The sequence below is a fragment of the Triturus cristatus genome, chromosome 12 (genome assembly GCF_964204655.1).
Source record: "Triturus cristatus chromosome 12, aTriCri1.1, whole genome shotgun sequence".
In the NCBI taxonomy this organism is placed as follows: Eukaryota; Metazoa; Chordata; class Amphibia; order Caudata; family Salamandridae; genus Triturus; species Triturus cristatus.
Genome location: NC_140595.1, coordinates 430,390,496 through 430,409,821, shown reverse-complemented (window position 1 = coordinate 430,409,821; position 19,326 = coordinate 430,390,496). Strand labels below are relative to the sequence as shown.

Here is a 19,326-nt window from a genome sequence, read left to right as displayed (position 1 = left end):
AATAATAACCTCTGGCTGAAATTAATTCAAGCATTCCATCCACCACTTTTTGTATGCTTTAGTGTGTCACCTTATGAGGGTCTCATGCATATTTTGTCACTGAAATCAAGCAGCACCTGGTTGATGAGCCATAACTAGGGCAAAACCAGTCCCAGGTTGCTTGTGTTCCGAATCAAGTAGGACTGGCCTGTTCTGTTCCCGTTGGAGCAGGGTCAAGACTGATTTGCATATGGCTTGGTCCAAAATGAGGTGGCCTGGTGTGCAAAAGAATGATGAATTGGGATGCAGTCCTGAGTAATTACCAGTAGCTGACTTTAATTCAAGCATTACATCCATCACTATTTTTATGCTTTATTATACCAACAGGGGGCATGAAGAGGGTTGTAAAGTTCTATTCATATGAACAGGGAATAGATTTTAAATGTAAAACATTAATATAATAAACTTATTTGACTCCAAATCTGGGAGTGAACATATTGCCAGTTAAAAGAGAAATAATCAGGTCAGTAACAGCTTCATTTAGCCTTTTTGGAATTTGTTTTATTGTGCACGAAAGCAGACCACAGGCTTCTTTCAAAAGAAAAACACTAAATATAATCTAGGCACACGTTTTTATCTTTTTAGGTTGATAGAGGGATAAGGGCAATTGATTACCGTATTGCAATTCGGAAATTGATGGGTTTTTTTTCCTAACAGCATGCTCTCTGCTATATGTTTGTTCACGTATGTACTACCGGCTAATTGTTATACAAGTTGAATTCTGTTTATTCTAGTGTGTCTCTGTTTACAGGATTGTGTTGTAAGCCATATGTTTTGCTTCACTAGCTACATGCTCGATTAAGGATGTGGTTATTATATACATGGTAGCCCATAAACCCCGTAAACCCTTTGTACCCTTTGTACCAATAACCTCCAGTAGTGTGAAAGTAGTCACTTGAAAGTAGTTTGTTTTTTGGTGCCTATTCTATCTTCCCGTTGAGTCAATGAGCTGCAGATTCCCTCTGTTGCAAATTGTTCAATGCTCCACAAGAAAGAAGCGGCTCCCGGTGCCTAGCTGCCTTTCCAAAGTCTTGTTGGATTTTTGTATAAGAGGGGAAGGTGTAACTTAGGAAATGTCTCCCGGTTGAAAGCAGGCCTTTACGTGGTTTATCATTACATTTAATATTCCCAGCTTTGTTTGATACAAATGAGATGTATCCTTTACCACCTAGATGACATGCTGTTCACAAATTCTAACCGCTCTGGCAGTCAGAATGCAACAAAATAAATCAATAGCAAGTTTGTGGACAGTGTTGTCTTAGGGATTTTTGGAGCCTTGGGCAAAACATACTTTAGAAGCCCCCTGTTTGCAATCACTTTGAATTTTGTTACCTGCTTTTGTGCTAGTTGTAGCCCTCATAATGCAAAGCAAACTTTCGAAATTGGGTTTCACTCAAAAACAATTGAAATTTGTCCTTCTGAGCAGTTCAATGCATATTTTAAAAATAAGTACATTGTTTGTAAGATGCCATATATGTGTTGAATAGCTAGACACTTATAAGGTCGAAAAGGCGAGACCGATTGAATTTCAAATGCTTGTTTTGTTGCCGGGGACTCATGGGTTTCTCAATTGGGTCCAGAGTTACTAGTATTTTGCATCATGGTCGCAAAATATTTTTGGCGCAGCCACGAAGCAAAATGATAGTTGAGACTTACTACGTGACTTTTGAAGATTTAAAAAAAATAATAATAACAGGTAGCGAAGAACGTTAGTTCAACTAATAGTATGACACAGTGGGCACAATGAAAGTTTCCCCATTAATCAAAATAGTCTATTTTATAATATTTAAAATCGAATAATTTAAAATAATTTAAATGAAATGGAGAAAGGAATGATAAAACCAATGTAGGACTTCTTATTTTAATAGGAATTGGAAATAAAACATAACTGAAGCAAAAATATCAGTTACAACACACAGCCTATTTAATATGATATAAATATTTTCAAAGTACAATAATTAAAGTAATAACTTATAGCAAAATCGGAAAAAATGTAAAAATAGAATTATTTCAGGAATGTGCAGTAGTGGTTTGGCAAGCTGGTCTTTTTTTAAATGTATCTTAGTTGAGAATAAATAAAAAGTAGTACATTCTTGGTAATTACAAAATATAGGTCATTACAAAATAAATACAAGATTAAGGGTAACACTAGTATTAAGGTGAAGGCTCTCTCAGGACTTGTGTTATTGCTACTATTAGGAACAAGGACAGTGTCCTACTGGGTATTGGGTTACTTGCAACGTAAATTACAGTGTTGGGGTAAGGGTTATGGTAAATATAGAAACAGTCAAAGTAATGGTGCATGTCAAAGTAATAGGGGAGGAGTAAAGACCATTACAATGTGAAGTATGGGTGTTCCAAGTGATGATGGGAAGTAGTAAAGGAGCAGAAGGTATAACATGTCAAAAATAGCATTTGGCAATATATCCCTCACAAAGCATTACTACAATATGACTGACACATTTCGGAATTTAAACTGGTAATTGGCTTTAGTTCTCAGACATTTGTGACTCAAACAGCACTGTTGCCTCAGTACTGAAACTGGTAAAGGTAGTGGGCAGAACAACATGTAATTTTGCTCTTTTTCTTCAAGATCTGTAGATGGATTCCAAGCACCTGTTGCCATCTAAAGAAGTAAGTTTGACAAGGTACAAGCCCAGTAATTCAAGGAGGGTGTGATGCCAATATCTCCTGTAGAATACAGCAAGGTACTGAAATTAACTTCTTCATCCTAGGTGAGATGCCATTGGCTGAGTAAAGAAAAATGCTCAGCCTCTTCTTTACCTTGTATCTATACACTGTATCTGCACCTTGCAAGATTATATTACTACAACAGATAATCCCTTTGATCAGTCATCAATAAAGCTGGAGAAGGCTCATTTGTAAATCTAGTTTTACTAGTTGCTCATTCTTTGGTTGAGAGCATTACATTTTCAAATGTTTAGTCTCTTGTATATCCCTGAGTGATTATGCAGTCCTAGAACTGGTAGTTATCATGCTACAGTCAAGTGTGAGGTTCATCTATGTCCATATCTTGATGATTGCCTAATCTAATATCCCTCTTTTATAAGGTTGTGTCAGATTCCAGACTGATGTGCCAGGTTTTACAGATGTTTGTATGGCACTTAAATTGCAGGAGGTCTGAGTTGGTATCCTTAGCCAAGACATTCTCCAAAGAATTTGTTCTGACAGATGCGCACTGACTATTCCTGCTGTCCGATCATTTAGTGTAACTCTAAATTCATATAACATAACATGTGTATTTGTATAGCACACGTTCACCCAGAAATGTCTCTTGGCGCTGAATAACATATGTTTATTGTTTCCCAACTCAATGGTACTCATTTTATCGACCTCAGATGGATGAAAGGCTGAGTGGACCCGCCAGGATTTGAACTTGTGACCATGATATCGAACACAGGCCCCTGAAGTAGATGCATTGGTCCACTGAGCCACCAGACTTACTTTATCTCATTAAGATGTCATTAGCATCATCCTAGGAATGACTGCCAATCAATTTTGCTGTGTCTGTCACAGCATGTGTGGTGCAATGGCCATCATGAACCTCAAGCTCCTCGTCCATCATGCCCTGTCCCATCTGACCTGGTCCTTTCTGAACTATTAATTTTAACAAGATATCCAGGTGATTCAGGGGTCGATGTTTGGTCCTGGCCCTCTTTGAAACTAGGTTGTTAGTTGGATGGAGCAGAATTTGTATGTCTCCAATTGGAAGAATGATCAAAAGAGTAATTTTTTGCCATAGAGGGACTTCCATTTGGAACAAAAGCTATTTCCGTACGTCTTTTAGGAATTGTGCCTTAGTATGATGGATCTGTTTGCTTTAAGGGTGAGTATCTCTTCAGCTTTTGAATTGTGGGGCCATCTACTGAAGGTTGGAAGATGGCTGTGCTCCATTTTGATTGGTCGCACAAACTCCTGTTTCCCCTTTGCTGCATTACCTTCATTCCCTGGGGTTGCTCAAAGATTGAGAGGAAGTGGGTGTCAATTATACTAATAGCGCCTAACTACCTAAGACCGTGGCCAGTCCCACTGCACGCTCAGTTGGTGTTGTGCTCCCCTAACTCACAGGCTGTGTTGCTCTCTGCATCCTGCCCTCTTGGCCTCTTCTTCCATTGCAGATGAGGCCATTTTTGCTTGGAATGGATGCTTGGAAATTGAGACAATATAGTGCTAGAGTCAGTGTTGTTTCAGGGAGGATTTTTTCTTTTCCACAGTTTAGGTGAGTTTCCTCTATGAAGGCTTCCTTTAACCATTGAGCTTTTTTCTTGTGTTGGTGTACATTGAGAGATCTCTATTTCTGGCTCTTTTCCTAACCATACAATTTATTAAGGATGGCTATGGAGGTTTTCTGTTTGTTCCTTTCATTCACTATGTTGATGGTTCAGTGGTTTCAGTCCCTTAGAATGATATATCCCACATTGGTCCTCTGATATACAGGTTGATTTGGAGTTTTTCCACTAACCTACAAGTCTCAAGGTCCACTCTACTGTAAATAGAACTATTTTGTGGCCATGTTGCCCTTTGGTGTCCTCTTCAAGCCCCTGGATAAGATGTACTTGAATTTCATGGTTCCTTTGTTGGTGGCAATTAAGTTTTTTGTAAGGTGCCTTTGGCCTTTCGTAATCCAAATGATATTACCGTACAGTCTTTTTTCCCTGGCCTATTCTTGAATGATGCTTGTGTTTCAGGCCTGTCAGAATATACTGTTTCTTTCTGGGTGACTTATCTTTCTGTTTGTCACATTTGCTTCAGCTCTTTTGGGACGAAGCAAATGTTGACACATAGCCCATTGGAACATTGTCATCTTCTCCAAGTTAGCAGGAGCACACTGCAGACAGTACACTGCTTTGTGCACATTACTACATGGCTTTAATTTTGCAAGTGCTTTGTTTTTGATTTTCACATGAGAACCGACTGCTGTGTTCACACTCTGCAGCTTCCTGGATTTAGTCTGAACATTGTGAGTAAGATTGATAAAAAATGCCCCTTGTTATTCTGTTCTGGTCAGACCCTAGCACCTAGACAAAACATACCAATGCAGCTGTTGTTTGGAAAGTCATACTTTGGTATTATTGCGATACATGCATTGGGGGCACACACTTTGATAGGGACCTTTCCAGGGAGACAGCACCAATGATGTAGATCTACCACCTATAGTCGAATGTCTGGGGTCGGCAGACACAACCCAAAGATCTTCAAATATATAATATTACAGCTTCTAAGCAAGGGGAGGGAGGTTAGGCTATATCGTCTTTTCATAATGACATCCCCTTTCATGATTTACGGACTAACTGCTCTGCTGACCATATTTGTATTATGTATTTTTCTGCTTGCTGTGGCACGTATACTGCATACTAGAGCATGTTAGTTTAATAAATATTTAAAACTTTTTCGTGTCTCTGTCAGATCTTATTGTGGACAAGTACAAGAGTGCAAGTGAAAGGGTGTGTCTTGTAACCGCGATTCCTTAGAGACACAGGAGTGTTGTGTTCTGGGGTGTCTAATCATTTGTTTCTCTGTGAGTGAGTAGGAGAGCAAGTGACACACTATAGCTAGTCGGTCCTGGGCTCATGGGTACTAAGGTGGTAGGATGACCCAGTCCCTATGCACTAAGGTCCCATAATCCCACACATTGTTCTGTATTTGTGCAGAATCCCTGCAACAATGTGACAACTTGGACTATTTGATTTGGGCTGTCACATTAGCTTCCCTAATTTGGTGTGTTTTTGTGATTTCTCTGGCTTATGAGACCCGGAATGGCAGCATCTCCAATGGCCATGCAAAGTTTTTCACCATAGGGGAAACGGCATTCATGGATGAATGTCACTGACTGTGATATTTAAAATGCTGTCATTTAGGCTACCACCCACACCTTTACTCAATACAACAAGATCAGGGTATGTGGCCTGATTACGAAGTCTGTGTGTTTTAATTTTCTCACTGTTGTGTGTTATTGAAATCTTTGTGTTATACGCAGTAAAAAAAACGGACAGAGCACCAGGTCAGTGTGTTTTTATTTGGTTTTAAATAAGGACTATTTTGAGGAAGAAGGGCAGGGGGTAATAATAAAATTACATAGTGATAATCTGCATTTCTTCCAGTCAAATATTCCTGACCATATCCCAGGTCCTCATCTTCACTGTCCCCATGTCCATGGGGACAGACTGCTTCATATCAATAGGTTGAAATATGCAAAAAAGTGATGGATGGCATGCTTGAATAAACCGCAGGCTTTGGTAGTTATTTGGGCCACATCTCAATCCATTGTTATTTTGCACACCACGCTACGTCTGTTTGGACTCAGCTATATGCAAATCAGCCTCAACACTGCTCCAATGGAAACAATTCAGCCCGAACTGCCAAGCCAGTTTTACCTGAACTGGAACACAGTTAGGGCTCATCAGCCAGGTTTAGCTTGGTTCCAGCGACACAGTGTGCACGGGACCCATGTCCGAGCATGCCTGTCTCACTTGGGGCGACTCACTAAAGTATACAAAAAAAAGTGGTGGATGGAATGCTTGAATTCATCAGAGCCACAGGTAATTTCACAGGCCACATCCCAATTCATCACTATTTTGTACACCATGTCACCTCAGTTTTGAGGCAGCCATGTGCACATCAGCCTTGACCCTGCTCCAAAGGGAACAGTCCAAGTCCAGCCTGCAGCCAGGCCAGATCCTTCCTGGACCGGAACACAAGCAACCCAGGACCGATTTTGCCCTAGTTAGAGCTTATCCACCAGCTAACTGGGGCAAACCCGGTTCTAGTTTACTTGTGTTCTGGTTCAGGAAGGACCTGGCCTGTCAGTTTCGTCTGGACTGTTTTAACTGGAGCAAGGTCAAGACTGATTTGCATATGGCTGGGTCCAAACTGAGGTGGCAAGGTGTTCAAAACACTGTTGGATTGGGATGCGGCCCAAATAATAACCTCTGGCTGAAATTAATTCAAGCATCCCATCCACCACTTTTTGTATGCTTTAGTGTGTCACCTTATGAGGGTCTCATGCATATTTTGTCACTGAAATCAAGCAGCACCTGGTTGATGAGCCATAACTAGGGCAAAACCAGTCCCAGGTTGCTTGTGTTCCGAATCAAGTAGGACTGGCCTGTTCTGTTCCCGTTGGAGCAGGGTCAAGACTGATTTGCATATGGCTTGGTCCAAAATGAGGTGGCCTGGTGTGCAAAAGAATGATGAATTGGGATGCAGTCCTGAGTAATTACCAGTAGCTGACTTTAATTCAAGCATTACATCCATCACTATTTTTATGCTTTATTATACCAACAGGGGGCATGAAGAGGGTTGTAAAGTTCTATTCATATGAACAGGGAATAGATTTTAAATGTAAAACATTAATATAATAAACTTATTTGACTCCAAATCTGGGAGTGAACATATTGCCAGTTAAAAGAGAAATAATCAGGTCAGTAACAGCTTCATTTAGCCTTTTTGGAATTTGTTTTATTGTGCACGAAAGCAGACCACAGGCTTCTTTCAAAAGAAAAACACCGAGTTTTAGAACTTAGTAGCGTCAAAGCTAATGACAAAAAAAAGTAAAACTGCTCTATTGCATTTCGCTCTCTTTTATTTGCGTCAGTTCCTCCGAAACTTCATGAATGACTGCACGAACCCAATTACACGATCCCAAATTACACTCTTGAGAATTCTAACTCAGAAAGTGAGTGCCCCTCTCTCAGGAAGCATTATTCTGCTTTCAGCACAAATATAATCCTCACAAATTCAACTAAATTTCATTTGGAAATCCTTAATTACTTCTAAATGATTGACTAACAAGTATGGGTTTTACATCTCACTGAAACATTTGAGGGATCCACTGTTGTTGAAAATGGGCAGCATAAAAATAATCTAAATATTGAGCTGGAGACGAGCAAGTCTTACCCAGTCTCTGGAATTCAAAAGCAAGCAAACTTACCTACATAGAAGGCAGGGCCATGTAACGATGGAGAAACATTTCTGAAAAACATCTTAAGGAATGGCTCAGGATATAGATTTCTCAATATGATTAACATGCACTGACATTGCCCCTTGAAGAAAACCGGTGTAGGCCTTATTTTCCCTTACTGTATACTCGCAAGTACCAGAGTTCCGCAACTCACTAGTGGCACACTCCAAGATCATGATAAAAAATCAGAGATTGTGACAGCATTTAGAGGGGCAACACTCTGAGTCACATACATTTGATTTCCTGTCTGTCCAGCTACCTCAGTGATCGAGAAGAACTGTTTTAGAGAATTCAATTCTATTCAATTTAAAGACAAATAAAATGATTATTGGCACAGAGTTTCTAATGGGTCAAGAACGTGGCGGGAATATGTCGGAGGAATGAAGGTCTTTTTTCAGGGCCTGTTGGTCTATGAGGTGCCTAGTAAATGTTTGGTGGAATAATATTGAAATAATAAAGTTGAAAAAAGACCCCTAAGAACCAATAAGCATTCAACAGGAATGGAGTGCTGGGTGGAGAGGAGATGACGGTTCTTCCCATTGCCATATGAGCAACAAAAATGTTAATGAAAAATACCTTTATTTTGCACATCACTAGATCTATCATCAAGATTTTCACATGGGACTATTTAATTTTAAACAAAGGGTTTGCAGAAACGTGAAGAACGCCTTGGATATTTTGTTTGGGGGTCCATTGTGTTTCAAAGTCAAGTTAGACTACACACAACACACCAAGGTGCAGGTTCCTTTGCTCCTTCCTTACCTGTGCCGAGGTGGACAGTTCCTCACTCTTGTATGTAATTTCCTTCAGTGCCTCGGACATCACAAGAGCCGTCTGCATGGAGGTCACAGTCACATCAGACAAACTTGCCAGCATGGCCTCTCGCAGCTTGGGACGACAGGGATAAAGAATACAGATATCATGTTTGTGACTTAGGTATTGTATGGCAGATATCAACCATTTTTAGTGTCTTGTTGGTAGTTACAGATGTGTACAAGCCATTGGGCCCAAAGATCAGCGCCTGGTTCACTGGTGAAAGTAATAGGTTACGAAGACATTGGAGGCTTCAAGGACTTTTTTATGTGAATCACCCAGCGTATTGAGTTTCGTGGAAGGTTCTTCTGAACATCTTGTATAAACAACTGGTAATAGTAGGAAAGTGCTTAGAATCATTGGTTTCATAATGAGGTGGATGGGACAAACAAGTCATGGAAAATAAGATCAACACACAAACTGTATCAATGACTTGCATTCAGCCGTGCCCTAGCTGCCAACGAGTAAGGTCATCCCTACATATCTTTTTCAGTAGGAACATTGAGATCCAACCTTCGATGCACATGACCTATTGACTGGTTTTTTTTGTGTATCATATTTAGTGTGATGAATATAACCAAAAGCTGCCTATGTCTAGAGATAGCCCCCCAAACAAACACATGCCTATCTGGCCAAGCTATCAAAGCCTTGTCCGAAACCAACCATTCACAGGCACGACAGAGGATTACCAATCAATATTAAGAATCCATACCAACCACCACCTTAAGACTGGTAAACCATAGAGTGTGAACCTTATCCTTCATCCAACCCTATGCACCCAGCTGAGGATAGCCTCTATGCAGTCTTTACCTTTTCAGGATCCCACATTGTTACAGAAAATCTTCCCCATAACTGAGCAGTCACCATGCCATGGACTTTCAACTCAATCTCCTACTGCTTCATCCATGCCAATCTTCCCTAGAAACATAGTAGCTGTGATGGGAGGTCAAAGTGACTTTTGCAGAATCTTCAAGAAAATGGGACCCTTGATTGTTGCAGGAGGAAGTGGCAGAGGCAGAGAGGCCAGCCTCACCTTGGAGCAGTGATGCGGGTCCCCTAGGTCAGAACCATGAAGTACCATGATGATTGAGTGTACCAGTCTGAAAGGTAACAGATCCTGCCCCTGTAGCCCTGGCCAGTTTGATGCTGAACATGTTGATTGTACATTTTCCACATTTTTGTCTGTCTTTCATGCAAGAGTGGCATCCAGTGTCTTATTTTGCACTAAAATTTACGTTTATAACAATGTTGTTTCTATAGCCATAGTGTTCACTTATTCAAATGTCTACCACTTTTGTGTGTTTTTTCTTATTAAATGTTTCTTGATTATTTTATAATGGTTTAGGATTTTTTGCGGACTATTTTCTTGAATTTAATGTTGTCTACTAGTGCTTGAAGCAAACGCACATTTCTGTGGGGAAAAGACTGCTGCTTGTGCTGCACCTACCGGTAATTGAATGGAGTTTTATTAGTTCACTGTGCCTAGTTTCAATGGAGGAGGGACCTGAACTCAGGGCCAGTTTGGAGTCGTTGAGTGGGAGGGGACTGCTCAATACCAAAGGCAGACCCCTACATCTGCCACATGCTTCTGATCAGGGGCAGAAAGATTCTGCCATGTTGGATTTTACTGAGGATGGTGCACTGTGAGATAGTTTGCAGGGAGGCTAACAGGATGTGCTGCAAAAGCAGGAAGGATTGCCCCTGGAACAATCTTGTCCCTTGGTCAGGAAGTGTCCAGGAGTCAGCCCCACATACTGGCTAGTGAATTGAACAAATGTATCACCTCATCCCCAGCTCCTCACAATACTTCCTGGGTACGTGGAAGAACAGAAGAGTAGTGGACCTGCTGTCTGTAACCTGTGTGGAGAAATAAAGGGCTGGACCTGCTCCCAGCTGTAACCAGGACTAAGAAGTAGACTCCAAGGGTAAGTTGGCTGAACTCCATTCTGGAGCACAGTGACATCAAAAGCTGAAAGACATTTTTGCTCAAGTGTTCAGTTGACCGGTTACAAATCGACTTGGACAAGACCATGGCATTGGCCTTTGCTATATTGTATTCTGGCACCTAAGTGCTGGCTCCTGGGGGCCCTAGAAGTGTCTAAGATAAACTGCTCTAGAAAGTCAGAAAAATGTGGATTTAGAAACATTTTGAACTTCCAAGACCTCATAGCTACAGCAGGGCCTCATGGCAAATATGTCTTATTTTATATTACTTAATCAGATACAGCTTCAGGTTGGCCTTGCTGCAAGATTTTGAGCTTAAAAAAAGAGACCAAGTCCGAGGGTAGAAATCTTGACCAGGCAAAGGCACAAAAAAGTATCTGCCTGACAAGAGAACTTCAGCAGCCATGATATTTGGATTTTTCTTCTCTGAGATTTTCCTAGCAAAAACATTGTCTTCAGCGATTCCTCGACCAGCGGCTATCTGGCTTCAAGACAAGTTTGTTGGATATAGCCTTCAATCTTGCCTCGCTGAAGAATTTCAACTTCTATCAAAAAGACTAAGCGGCTGATTTAGGATTTGTCAGAAAGACTTCTCTTTTCAAACATGATGGAGTACCTTGTCTGCCAAATCATCAGTATATTCGCCTTATTTAAAGATGGGTGGATTTTAAGTTCACCATAGACGTAGCTAACAACTGCCCACCAGAGTAGGGGCTGTCAGACAAAGGGCATTACACTGCCCTCTATTTTTAGGGTGGGGAGTGTAATTTCTTTTCCTGTCTTCCCCAACTAATAAACCATGTACATTGTTTTGTAAGAGCTCTTCAGTCAGCACTGGGTGTTTTCCACACAAGCATATTCTGGAATTTATAGTCTAAAAACCTTTTCTTAATAAAAGCATTGCTAAACATTTCACAGTATGCAAAGTGCTGCTGGCTAAAACACCACGAATGGCTCATGATGTCACACATGACAAGGGGAACGTCTGCAGGATGTCCAGGAGTAGAAATAAACTGAGCTTCAAAGTACTGTTTACTGTTTTGTCTCTGCATCGATTTGTGCTCAGCAAAACCAAAGGGGATTATGGACGGAGTGTTAACCATGGCTGGCTTGGCAGTTCGGGCTGGACTGTTCCCATGAGGCACAGGGTCAAGACTGATTTGCAAATGGCTGGGTTCAAACTGGAATGGCATGGTGAGCAAAAAAACGATGGATTTAGGCCGAGATCTCTGTACTGGGGTGAATGTATGACATTGTTCTGCATTCTGTTCATCTACTGGTGTTTTTGCGTTTTTCGATTTGTACTAGCACCTCCTTGATGAAGCTCTATTTCAGCTTTCCTTTAATCCTTCCAAGGAAAGAAAAACAAGGAAGTTGTAATCTCTACAACTCGAAGCACCTCAATTCAAAACATCTTTTCCCACAAAACACTCATTCTTTAGTGCAGCAACCTCTCCTTAGAACCCTCTGCCCCTTGATAGAGGAACTACATCTTTATTCCAAATTTTTAGGAAATTCCTAAAATCTTCCTTTTCCACTTCTTCAAGATCTAACTGGCAGGTATTCTCCTCAGAAGGCTTCTCTGGTAAGATGCTCCATATGTTTATCCATAGACTTACTTTTGCTGCTTCAGTCTATACTTTCTCAAGTCTCTCCTTTGTACTATGATGCGTACCAAAAAGCATTATGTAAAGTGTCCTATTCGCTGTAGTTGGAGCGTGATATGTAACTGCATAACAACAACATAAACAACAAAAACAATACTATTACTACTACTACTATTACTACTACTACTAATAATAATAACAATATTAAATGTTGATGTGAACTCTTGAAAGAATTGGCAGTCAAGGCAGGGATACCGTGCTATGTCAATTAACCTAAATTCATACGTGTAATGTATAGCCTACAAGCTCAATTCACTATTGCCACAATCCGTACATGGCTAAAAGTATATAAATGTAAAGGGATGGTGCTATCTTAATTTGTGAATGGGCAAACCATTGGATATCAAGCAGTGCAGTAGATCACAATCTGAGTGTCTGAGGTCCACCATTGCAGAAAGGGTATTGTGAATTTGTGCCCCCAACTGTTGACCAAATGTTATTGATTTATTTTCAAAGTATTGTTGTGGTCACGAGAAGGCTATCACCAGGAACTGGTGTTCCTGCCGGGATAAACGGTGTTGACTTTACGAGCACATGACACTTGGAAGCATATATATGCTTCCTATGTCAGCCTCGATCTCACGGTTTCTGCTTTACTCAGAACGCCGATTGGTGATGGCCGCACGGATTGCCAAAATGTAAGCTGAAGGAAAACGTTTGAAGTTCTTTGAGGCTATCTTTTATTTGCAGTAACTTTTTTGAAGCAGGAAATCATTTTTATTATCTGTAACTGCGATTTTATTGTGCTATCTTCGTGGGTAGAATTCTGCTCTTTATTGAAATAAGATATCAGGCAGTATTGCACCTTAATACAACAATGTGAGGCTCGTATCTTCGGGTTAATGCCTTCATCTAGTGAGATCCAAACTGGATATTAATTCAAATTGAGTTTAAATTACAAATAAATTGCCCCTTCTTTTGGGCTGTCACAGTAGGCCAGTCGCTCTTTTTTCTGAACGTCTTGTTTTTGTTTTTTTATTAAACCAATTTTTTAAAGAAACTTTGTTTGTAAAATAATGATAAAAATATACATTCTCTCATGACTACTAATGATTGGACTTTTCTGGTCAAATGGATGACCACCTAAAGCTAGGATTAAACACTATTGTGCGTGTTCTATTAGTTTACCAGAACTAATAGAAGTATTGACAATTCAGTTTCTTGTTGATATCTGGACTTACAGCTCATTTATTACTGTCAGAGCACCAATGATTATTGCTGAGCTGTTTTTTTATCCATGATAACTATTACAGTTGTTTTGCTCCTTATGCCGAGGATGTTTTTTGCTCTATAATACTTTGTGATTTGTCTTTTAAATGAAATTTCAGTTTATTAAAATTCCGGTTAATTGTCCATCTTTCAGATACTGGAAGATAATTGATCTCATCCAGTTTAAACTGAGTCCTGAGTCTGAGCTGGAGTTGGGGCTGGAAACTGGAAACTGGAGCGCTATTTCTTGGTGTGCTGTGCTATGCTCTGTGCCGAGATTACCTCCGTGCTTCTTCCCTTACCCCTCCCTGGGTCTCCCGCTCGCTACTTGTTAGGATCCGTCAGCAGGAGGGAGGCAGCCAACAGAGCGAAGGGGGGGGTTGCAGGAGGTTTTCAGCGGTTTTCAGCAGAAAAGTGCAGTGATCTGCCCAGAACAGCCCCACCTCAGCTAAGGGTGGCAGTGGATCCCGTTCTCATCCCCGAACGAAGTGGGTTCTTTCTGCAGCGGAAGAACAGGAACCGGAGTAGACCTGGGCGAGATTGCGGTGCCAGTGGTCAGAGGCCACAGAGGAGGTGATTCTGTGAACCCACGCAGGGAGGAACAACGGGAGGGCAGTGAGAGAGTAAAGAGGTGGGTGCAGTTGTATTAAACTTTATCCGGTAGTCCGGTAGACGTTTTTCGGGAGGCAGAGGCAAGGACTCCACCTTGACGACACAGTAGTGCACAGACGGCACACATTTCTTTAAAAAAGTGTGAGTGAAAGGGGGTACAATGCGGTCTGGAAGGACCCGTGGAGCGCCCAGTCAAGGAAAAAAAGCAAATGAAGAGAGCAAGGGAGGGGTCACCTAAGCTGGACGTTACACAGGATGTTACACAGGAAACACAGGAAACAGAGATACATTCTGTTAATGGAAAAGAACAGGAGTCCATTATCTTAAAAACAGAACAATATAAAGCAAGGATTGCAAAATCAAAAAGGAGGGAGGGGTATAAAATAACAGACTTTCTGATAGAAAAATGTTCAACGAAAGTAAGCCCCATAAAAAGTAGTACAACTCTCAATATGGAGGGAGAGAGTAAAATTGATGAAAGAATTTGAAATCACCAGCAATTTTAGCGATCAATGTATAGAGGAGAATGAATCTGGTAAAAACATGCAAGGTATTGATACAATTCGAGTAGGTGCAATCCAAGTTGAAGTCCATAAAACAAACTCAAGGGACTCTCTCTCCTCCTTAAACCTTAACATTGGGGATTATTTGAGTCCAACGGCAACTGCAAAAAATTCATCAGAGTCCGTCTGGACTTCCAGAATTAGATCTCCCTCTAAATTGACCTATTAAATACTTCAATGTTTATACAGGAGATGAGCCAGATATTGGTCAACTATCCACCGAAACAGCTACAATTACCTGCACACGGAGAGATGAGCAGATTGAGGGACGGCTTGCGGGACAGCTTAACAACAAGCCTAAGCCCACTTGGGACAGGTAGCATTAGCTCTCCGGATAAAAAACAATTTACCTGTGGCAATTTAACACCATCACCTTCAACCAGGAAACCTGAGTATATGCAGGCTTTGTCAGAGGAACAAATAGGAAGAAGTTCTGCTCCTAGGCAAAATCACGAAACTCACGATTCAGCAAATAAAATGCCAGTCAGTACATGGAGGATAGTATTATCAACCATTGATACAAAATCAAAAGCAATTCAGCATCAGGCGTACAAGCATGACCTTCAGGTGGACCTGTTAAATGTCATAGCAGTACATAGAATGGGCATTGACAACAAGTTGCAAGCATTGAATGACCTGATTAGGAGGACCCAAAAGCACAATTATACACAGCAAGTCACTTGCCAATGCATAACAGCAGGAGACAATTTACAAGTTTTATCAATGATTCTTACAGAAATATTAATGGAAGTAAAAGCACAAGCAGTAAGTCCACTTATGAGACTAAGAGTGCAAGAATAGGAAACTAAAGAGCCAATAAAAATGGAGGTGATTCAAGAAACATCCCAAACAAGCAAAGGACGATACTACTCCCATACAAATTCCCAATGGGGAAATCATCCAAAAAGCAAAGTCAAGAGACATAACCTTATGCAAACAGGATAAAGATAATCATAGAAAACAAGAAAAAGAGTATGAAGATAAAGATATAATAAAGGCAGAATTAGTAGTCTCAAAAAAGAAAAAAAAAGGCAAAGAAAAGCTCGTAAGAAAGGGAAAATTAACCAACAAGGCAACATATGGCGAATGTTCTCACAGCATAAGAAAAAAATGCCTCTGGAAAATAAGGAACAAAACAAGGAGGATACAGAATCAAATAAACAACAATCAGATATGAAGGTAGTTAAAATCACACCAACCGATTCAAAATTAGATCCCAGATCAGTAGGAAAAATAAAAAATCCTTGAATTTCAGCTCGCAGCACTGAAATAGTAGTTCTTCAAGACGACAACATAAAAGCACAGCAAAACAAGGAGATAAAGCAACTAAATATATTACAGCAAAGTCCGGATGAAAATAGTTTGTTGAAAACAATTAAACACATGCCTAAACAAAAGAGCCCAGAATACAAAGAAATTCAACGGCCGGAGTTGACTCGGAGACTAATCTTAGTGTCAGAAAGTGTAAACACAGCCCACGAGCGGGACAAGAACCAGGAATCAGAGGAGGGCGCACAACAATATGATTTTAACACGCAAGGGAATTACCCAGAGAAGCAACATATAAAAACGGGAGGCCAAGCAAACAAGCTCCTGTTAATCCCTAATTACACATCAAGAGGGCCGTTTGATATTTGAAATAGGGGTACAATTCTAAAACTAACTAAGGAAATAAGGGATCTAGCCCACATCGATTCTTCTGACCTAAGATCAGTTGAATTTAAACCTCACCCACTAAGTAACAATAGAGAGGCAACAATGACAAATTGGGCCTCAAAGGAGATAGTAGAGCAAATATTGACAAAGCATCATATCTTTAAAGGTTGGGGAATTGAGTTACAAAAGATTGAGCCCCCACAATATCCGGGTCCACTGCTTCCTTCAACATCAGTTCTAAGAGGAGCAGCGGGTACAGATTTTAATCAGAGAACCTGCGAGAATCTAACAATTGTCAAATTTGTAAGTAGCTCCGTCCAGGGTGTGGATGCTCCAGAACACTACAATGGCACCCCTGCAAATAATCAGGACAGTATACAACCCAACAATAATCGAATTATAATGCAGCCCTGACAAATTAATAGAAAATCTCAACATGGTGCAAAATTCTAAAATCAAAATTTGCTCCTGGAATACTCATAGGCTAGAAAATGTACTACAAAAGAACGACGTTATGTCATTTCTTCAAGCTCATGACATAATCTTGATGCAGGAAACATGGAGTCCATCTCCAATACATATTACAGGCTATATAGCCCATCATGAGGCAGCTAATAGATCTGCGAAATTTGGTCACCCAAAAAGGGGTCTCTCCATATTTTGTTCGACAAAACACAATGGCCAAACAGAAAAATTGTAAACCGGTCTAAACTGGATTTTAGTAATCCAGGTAGATAACCAGATGGCGAGCGTCCCGACAAGAGCAATCATTTTAATAAATGTTTAAATCCATCCAAGAGAAGAAACCAAAGGGGAACGCATGAAAACTTTGCTCAAAATAATAAAAATAATACAGAAACAATATAAATTAGCCCTGTTTATCATTACCGGAGACTTTAATACAAATTTGTGTAAGAAATTGAATAATACTCGCCAAAGTGAGAACGCATATAGAATGCAACTAGAAACATTAGGGCTGAGCAGCCTGAACGGAAGCACAAAAGATGACTCACCTGCGTCAATTACTTTTATAAGTGGGAGTAAAACCTTAACTATTGACCATACATTGGCAAGTGACTTTGGAAAGCCTCAGGTATGCCATTTTCAAATAACTCCTTGAACCGAGAGCGACCATTTTCCACAAATCATCAGGATAACATACAAAACGATTTTGATGCCACTGATTAAAGAAATAACTTCGGGCTCTCAAGTATATCATCTAAGGAACCTGAAATGGAGAGGCACGAGGCCAGAAATGCTGATGACGGAGGTTTACTCCTGTGCAGGTTCCATAGATGTAATAAAGAGTAAATTAAATTCACAAAAAAATATGCATTTGGAAGAAGGTGAACGGCAAAAGGCATGGGAAATTTTAAAGAATACATTACTGAAAAAATTTCAAGTAAAAAATGATCCAAGTAAGAATAATTTCAGCACAATACACTACAATATATATGGATCCCATGTCTGGTACAGCAGAGAATTACAAAATCAAAAAAAGCTGATATTAAAAGAAATTAGGAAAATCAGGAAGCAGATCAGACAAGGTATTGAACCGGATAAAAAAGGATTGCAAAATGTAAGAACCAATTATAAGAAGAATTGCTGGAAAGCAAAAACAAGATCGAAAATTGACTTGTGGAATAAACTCTTGATGGCAAGTAAACACACAAATAGCAAAAAATGTTGATGTTAATAAATGGATTAGCTCTAGGAAAGAACAGACAACAAAATGCGGGGATAAACGCTGCCTCATGGGAAGCTCACGTTCAAGGAATGTATGCAGATCCTGAGCCTAAGTTTAATAAGAGCAGCATAGATGAAGATTTCATAACGCAAGAAGGTTTATTCAAGGAATTCCAGACAGACAACACAGCTTACGAGAAGGAAAACACAAATTATATACACCACAACGCAACAACACCATTAATATCCAACTTAGATCAATTGAAGAGAATCATAAAGAAATTAAAGCCAAAAGGAGCTGCAGGACCAAACGGAATCCCCAACGCGCCATTCAAAGGAGACATGATATATTGGGCTCACTACTTTTCCCCCCTATTCAACGAGTTGTATCGCACAAATCGAATCCCGGACTCGTGGAAAGGTAACATCTTTCAAACAATCTTTAAAAGTGGAAATCCTTCATTACCAACAAATTATAGGCTCATAGCCTTAATTGACGTGGAAGCAAAGCTCTACGCCTCCTGCCTATTGGAGCATCTTAACTCATGGACAGAGGACAAAAAGCTCATACTGCAGTTCCAAACAGGATTTAGAGCTGGGATGGGAACATCAACAAATTTAACAGCATTAATATTCTTAGCTGATAAGGCAAAAAATAAGAAGACCTGGCTCTTTGCCTGTTTTGTAGACCTAAAGTCCGCATTCGATCGTGTGCCTCGCGAGCTCTTATGGCAAAAATTGTCTAAATGGGGCATCAACAGCAGTTTGCTGAGGGCTATCATCGAGTTATATACAGGAACCTGGGCGCAGGTTAAAATAGGAGATGGCAAACGAGCGACCAACAAAATAGAGACAAGGAATGGACTAAAACAGGGGTGTGTGTTAGCCCCCATCTTGTTTAATTTATATCTTGCCGACCTTGCAGCAGCACTTCAGAATGATAATTGCCACCCACCTTCACTGGCGAACTCGGAAATGAGATATCTCCAGTATGCAGATGACCTTGTCCTATTAAGCCTAATGCCAATAGGACTACAACGTAGCATGAAAGCCCTAAAAACATATACGAATAAGCAAAGATTAGAACTAAATCTGCAAAAAACGAAAGTAGTTCAACTGGTAGACTGTAAATACAAGACATACTCCTGGTTCCTGG

At 40.3% G+C, this 19,326-nt stretch overlaps 1 protein-coding gene across 1 annotated transcript in view; it reads right to left on the bottom strand.

Moving 5' to 3' along the window:
• Positions 1-19,326, bottom strand: part of LOC146776065 (polycystin-1-like protein 2) — an 865,077-nt gene that overhangs the window by 448,410 nt on the left and 397,341 nt on the right. Inside the window, exon 17 of the mRNA XM_085637447.1 lies at positions 8,783-8,908. Coding sequence (XP_085493573.1) covers positions 8,783-8,908 — 126 coding nt within the window. The remainder of the gene's footprint in view (positions 1-8,782; positions 8,909-19,326) is intronic.